The sequence below is a fragment of the Cynoglossus semilaevis genome, chromosome 10, assembly GCF_000523025.1.
Source record: "Cynoglossus semilaevis isolate Cse_v1.0 chromosome 10, Cse_v1.0, whole genome shotgun sequence".
Classification (NCBI taxonomy): Eukaryota; Metazoa; Chordata; class Actinopteri; order Pleuronectiformes; family Cynoglossidae; genus Cynoglossus; species Cynoglossus semilaevis.
In genome coordinates, this window is record NC_024316.1 from 2,161,646 (window position 1) to 2,168,221 (window position 6,576).

General features: G+C 44.1%; 1 protein-coding gene across 1 annotated transcript in view; it reads right to left on the minus strand.

Moving 5' to 3' along the window:
* Positions 1 to 6,550, minus strand: part of LOC103384527 (IQ motif and SEC7 domain-containing protein 2-like) — a 69,121-nt gene extending 62,571 nt beyond the window's left edge. The window contains exons 1-2 of the mRNA XM_017035863.2: positions 6,077 to 6,550; positions 1,046 to 2,902 (exon numbers count right to left, since the gene is read on the minus strand). Coding sequence (XP_016891352.1) covers positions 1,046 to 1,818 — 773 coding nt within the window. The 5' untranslated portion in view covers positions 1,819 to 2,902; positions 6,077 to 6,550. The remainder of the gene's footprint in view (positions 1 to 1,045; positions 2,903 to 6,076) is intronic.
* Between the last annotated feature and the right edge of the window lie 26 nt (positions 6,551 to 6,576).

Here is a 6,576-nt window from a genome sequence, read left to right on the forward strand (position 1 = left end):
AATGGTCAAAAATAACATAGAAAAGCGAAGCAAATTCAGCTTCCTAGAATGCTAGGTACTCATAAATTCCTCCGTGGCAGAAGCTGCGAAGTAAGTAGCAACGAAAGGCAAAGATCAACACAAGTTCAGGCGGACCTGAGAATGATGACTTTAATCTGACCCTGTGGTTTAAGTTTGGGTTTTTAAGTAGAAGGAATTCACAATAAAACCAGCTTCAAAGTGAGAATGAATGGATCAGAGACCGGTTTGGTAAAGAACTGATACATAGGCAAGAATCAGTAACTACTGAGGTGAGAGATTAAGATCAAACACCTTCATTAAAAAGAATAAAACGCAAATCGATCAAGAAACTTCCTGCACTGTTCCTATAGTCAGATGGGGATACTTTTAAAGCCATAAAAAAAACCTACTTCTTTTTTCCCCCCATCATTTTCCCATTTAAATATTAGTATAAGGAACTACTATTACATTAAAACATTAATTTAAATTAAACTATAACCTTATCCCATTTAAATGCAGACTTTTTTGTTATTTTTCTTTTTTTTTTTTTAAAGTCAGTTGCTCAATCACTCTTAATACAGACACAGAAAAGGAAGGATGGGAAGTTGATTCAAACTGGCTTAGGACTAGCATGTTGTCGTGCTAGTCCTAGCATGTTGTCGTGCTAGTCCTAGCATGTTGTCGTTCTAGTCCTAGCATGTTGTCATGCTAGTCCTAAGCCAATCTCAACAAATGAGAGTGTTTGGGCTAGGCTTGCTGTGGTGCTCAGATGAACCAAAACAGAAAGGAATAAGCAAAGGGGGAAAAAAATGAAGAAAAATATCCATTCCTTTAAATCTCATCGCAAAACAAAAAAAAAAAAAAAACAACTGATGGGGTTACTTATAGCTCGGTACCAATATTGGTAAAACCTAAACCCTAACCATGTAGCACAGAACATCTTCTCAATTTCTGAAGACGTACCAGACGGAATTAAAAGCGTGAATCATCCTCTCTTTTGGGAGAGAAACAAGTCAGAGACCAGTAAGGAAATGTTGAAACTTACATTTTGTGATGATGCAGGGTGTGGGCGTGGTGGTTGTTGGAGGCACTGCCTCGGTGCATCCGCTCCAGCCTCTCCCTCTCTTTCTCCACAAAGTTGGTGTTAGTGCCGGTGCTGGTAGAGGATGCGCGGGACAACCGGCTGTGGACCCGTGGCTGATCCCGGGGTGGTATTGGAGGAGGGGGAGGTGGAGCTGGGGCCGCAGAGGAGGACGTTGGAGCCGGAATCTGGGTCGGAATTGAAATAGAAGCGGGAGCAGAAGTTGGTGTCGAAACGGGGACAGGGATGGCACTGGTGCTGTTGGTACTGTTGTAGGAGTGGTGGGCGGCGGAGGAGGAGGAGGAGGAGTGGTGGTGGTGCTGCTGCTGATAATGATGCTGATGATGCTGGTGATGGTGGTGCTGGCTGTGGTGGAGTGGGATGGAGGACGGAGGCTGGGGAGGAGTTGGGTGCTGGCTGTTCTGGTGATGGTGGTGGTGGTTCTTGGTGGACATAGAAGTTGTGGTCTGAGTGGGCGGAGGTGGTGGCGGAGGAGGAGGCAGCGGTGGCTCAGGAGGAGCGGGTGGCGGCGGAACGACTGGTTGCCGGTCCAAACGTAGGTCCTTGTTCTCTTGGCTCAGACGATCCAGTTGAATCTCCAGCTCCTCGATTCGACGCCTCTGGGTTTCTAAAAGCTTCTGCTGGCTCTCAATGATGTTGTTGAGTTCGAGAAGGTACTCCACAGCCCGGTTAGGGCTTTCTGGACTGCTCTGACCCGGGCCTTGATTGGCATCCATGACAGACTCTTGGCCAAAGAGTAAGTAGAAGAGCTAACTGGAACTTGGAAGTGGCTATAGATTGCTGAGAATAAATGTGAAAAAAAAAAGCTTAGTAATCCAAGCACTTTTGGAAGCAGTTAGCACTGAAGCTAACTGACCTATGTGAAATGCTGCCTAAGAATCAGCTGGGATGGCAATACGCAGATTAACTCAATAAATGTTGAAAACTACACTCAGGATTGGAAAGATCTAATCTACAAACTCAAATCAATAAACGTCTACAAAATGCTGTCCTAAACGCTACAACCGATAGTCAAACTCCTTCACCCTCCCCCCCACCGGAGGTGAGTGGGGGGGAGAGAACCTCCTTCCTCTTCAACAGCTGATTCAAAGATCAGGACGGGCCCTGCCCTTGTGGACAACAATCAGAGGCATTTACGGAGTCATCAAACATTCCCTGGTGAGGATCAGGAGCTGTCGCTGCCGCAGCCCTGTCCCATGACGACGGAAAACCACACTAAAGGACAGAGAGATTGTCTTTCCCGCCTTCCACAGTTTGTTTGTCAGTGACTTGGTTCTATCCACTCTCTGTACTCCATGTAGAAGTTGGAAATATTGGTTCCGGTGAAGTAAAGGAGCGAACCCAAGCTGTTGAAGACTTAACTGGTTCCTCTGTATCAAAGATGGAGAACATAAGCACTGGGTACAGGGGTGCGGTAGTACCACACTGAAGCATCATTGACGAGTACTCGACCAGTCACCTGCTTCTTTCCGAGGCCTCATTTAAAACAGTCCAGTGAGTTTTCTAAACATAAAGACGAATACTCAATCCAGAACTTCTCGATCGTAAAGGGTTCAGATATCGAATCAAAAGCAGAGATCGTCAACAAAAGATCATCTTCGGACGGTGGTGGAAGACTGGAACTCGACCAGTTCCATGGATTCAACTGCAGGACTCAGGTGGGCCTCCTGCAGCTGTCTGGTCAGATGAAGCCTCACACTGAAGATCAGTCTCATGCCAGGCATTTATTTACTGCCTGGACACCATCAGTGGTTTGGCATTACATTGAATTGTCATCCCATTGATTGGCTGGTCTAGATCCTTTGTGGAGTTCATCACATGTAAAAGAAAAGAGCACACGTCAATGAGAGGAAAGTTATTGCCAAAGCTATGAAATAACAATACAACTAGGGATGTCCGATAATATTGACTGACCGATATTAACGACCGGATACTAGCATAATTATGTAATATCTATAAGAATCTTTTTCGGTTTTTTCCTCCGATAATGAAAACCCGATCACGCGAAGCCTGGGTTTCGGCATATGATGTGTGCCCTGAAAAAAGGTTGGGCATATGATGTGTGCCCTGAAAAAAGGTTTGGGAAAAAACGGCTGTATATGAAAGTGAAAGTCACTAGATGGCAGCATTGCAGCTCATTTTATTAGTCTATTTTAATAATCGGGGGATGTTGGTGCCAGCAACTCATACAGCGGTTTGTACAGATAAATACATAAATGTTACCAGGCAAAAAAATAAATAAAAAATTAGGGGGTGCAGAAAATAATTGAGAAACACTGCTTTAACCTATGACCATGCTATATCAGTATTGGTTGATATCGGAAGTGGAAGTTAAGTGTTTGGACAATATCGACATTTTGGATATAGGTTAATATCGGACATCCCTAAATAAAATAAAATGCAATATATTTTTTATACCACACTTGTTACTACTAGAATTCTAATAAAATAACAAAAAACATTCACAGGCCTTATGTTAAAAAAACAAACAAACAAGGCTTAATTTTAGCTAAAGCAGCAACATACCACTCTATCTTCTACTTTCTAGAGCTTAACTTAACACACACACAGGCATACACACTCACACACAGGATGTCATATGGCTCCTGTTGAAAAGCGAACAAATACTTTTCATTTTCACATTTCTGCCAATTTGACCATTTTTTAAAACCAACAACCCCTCCGAGTCTCTCCGCGGAATTTGACAATTTGAATCTAAAGAGTACAGTACCAATCGCAAATCAGTGGCAACACAAAGCTTGTCAATCAATTTGTGATCTTCAGAAACGTCGCACTGTAATTCCACTTTCCATCCACTTATCATTGTTATAAGAATCGATATACGCTGCGTTATTTGCACACGCTGTGGGGAAGAGTTTCCGATGCACCTCCAGCCTTAAAAAAAAACATCTATGTGAGGCTTCAACTACAGGTCTGATGCCAGGCTTGCATCAGACCAGCCTTTCTGAACATAAGGCAGTAAGTAAGTCTGTGGCTGACAAGCTGACTGACACAACTGACATAGATTGCAAGGGAATGTAAACTGAGCAACGACTTCACCCGAGTTTGGAAAACAACTCTGCGCTGGTTAAATCATCATCATCAAGATGCACAGTAATGAATAAAATCCAATGACTGTATTGGAATGTTAATTATTTTTTGATTAATTAACCGCGATACATTGTGATTATTCATGACTATCTCAACTACCCTTTGACTGATTGGATAAGAATTTCTAATGGTTTGACAGCCCTAATTGTTATAATAACACACAGTGAAAGAGTGCTAAACACAGGTGTGTGCAGGTTTTCTCAGGGTATTCTGGGTTCCTTCCATTTGTCTATATAATATATATATATATATATATATATATCTAAGGACTATTCTTCTTACAAAATGTAAGAAGAATAGAAGGACTGGAGAACAAACTGATGAACCTCTTGTTGTAGCAGAGCGACGACCACTTCTGAAAGAACTTTCATTCGTTTCCGTGATGAACACAGACCCGTGGAGTCAGAAAAACTACTGTCACGAATAACAACATCTAGACCAGGGGTGTCAAAGATACGGCCCGCGGGTCAAACCTGGCCCATTAGTGGATTCAATCCGGCCCGCTTGATGAATTTTAAAGAAAAAAAAACAACGCCCAAACTCCATCCATCCATCTGCTTATCCGTTACCGGGTCGCAGGGGCAACAGTCTCTATGACTGCCAATCACACTGCACCGTACCAACCCCCCCTGAACCTTCCTGTAGGTGGTGAGTCCACTGGAAGGTACCAACCGTCCTAACTGGGATTCAATCTTGCCCAGGAAGTGAACCCTGGGGTTCCAAACCAATGACAGAGACATCACCTCTGGGCCAAAGCGCCACTTACATGCAAATTCTTCATGCTTATATGTAAAATGATATTTCATTGAAAATGAAGATTGTCTAAGAAACGTGTACTCCTTTGTGTGAAAACAAAAGGGGAAAAACATGGACTTATTGTTATTTATAGGTAAATATGTTATGACTGTACAGGTCGGGCCCACTTGACATCTGACCAGACTGTTGTGGTCTAGAGGAGAATCAGTAGACATGACATGGAAGATATGTCAAGTCAAGTCAAGTATTCAAATATAAACTAAGTTTACTGCAACTGCCAGAACTAGAAGCAGAAACTTTCTGTATTTCAGCAGCAGGATCTCGTAGGACAAACCACAGACAAGTACAGGAACCAGAGAGAAAATGATTCTGGGCCCTAGATGAGTTCTAGTTCAGGAACTAAGAAGTGAAACTTGCAGCACACAGTTCTGTCAGTAAATGAAAGCATCTGCTCTAAAGATGACTTTTCAACGATAAGGCCACGAGAAAGTCCAAATACATTTAGGAGTGTTTCTGCAAAATTGTCGAACGTCACCGCAGCGATAAGACTAGAAGAAACAAACATCCAGTTCCTTGAAACGGTCCCTGGTAATGAAAGTCAGCGTATTTCTGTAAGTCTTGTTTTTGTTGCCCTCTTGTGGTCCAATATCATTTTTTGCTGCAGTTCAGATTCAGTCATTAAGATGCTCGAGGATTCAAACCGTAAGACAGAAAAAAAACGGAGAGGTGGCTGTTGTTGCAGAATCGGGATTTTAGAGACTCAAACCGTGTACTCCATCTCCCCACTAGTACTCCGGTGCTTTTGCTACCAAGAAATGTCACGTTTTGATCTCATGATGTGTGTGATTCACGGCAAGCACATTTGGACTTTTTCCTCTGTTCACTCCCACACGTGCGCGCGCGAACACACACACACACACACAGAGACACCATATGAAATACACACACACATAAACACTTCTCGCACACATGACATGCACATACATGTTCACACACGTCCAAGAAGTAACGCTTCGGCCTGAAATGAACGCGCGGGCGCGCGCACACATAAACGCACACGCGCACACAGACACACTGCAGTATCCAGAAAATAAAGCAGAAGCTCACAGGTTTCAGCGGTTCCTGCAGAGGTGATGGAGGGATGAAGGGGGGTGGGGGGGAGGAGAGAGGGAGGATTATTGATCCCTACTCACTCCTCCACTGCCGCCGCCGCCGCCGCTGCTGTCAACATCATGTCCCCCCCAAAAATGCATAAATAACCCTACACTGCAGCGCCCGAATCCCCTCTCTTCTTCGTTCTTCTTGACCAAAAGAGGGGAATTTCAATCCTTTTTTTCCTCTCTCCCCCCTCTCCTCGCGTATTCTCCACTGTTCCTCCTCTTACTGCTGACGGAGGCCCGGCTCCTTTTCTCTTCCTCCACCTTTTTCTTGGTCTTCTTGTTGCCGAGTCAATCTCATTCTAATTATCATTCCTCTGCGTCTGACGGCCGAGTGAGGGAGCGATCTGCCGCTGCACCACTGCTGATCGCTGCTCTCTCTCTCTCTCTCTCTCTGCCTCTCTCTGCCTCGCTCGCTCACTCGCCCCTTCTCTCTCTCTCTCTCTCTCT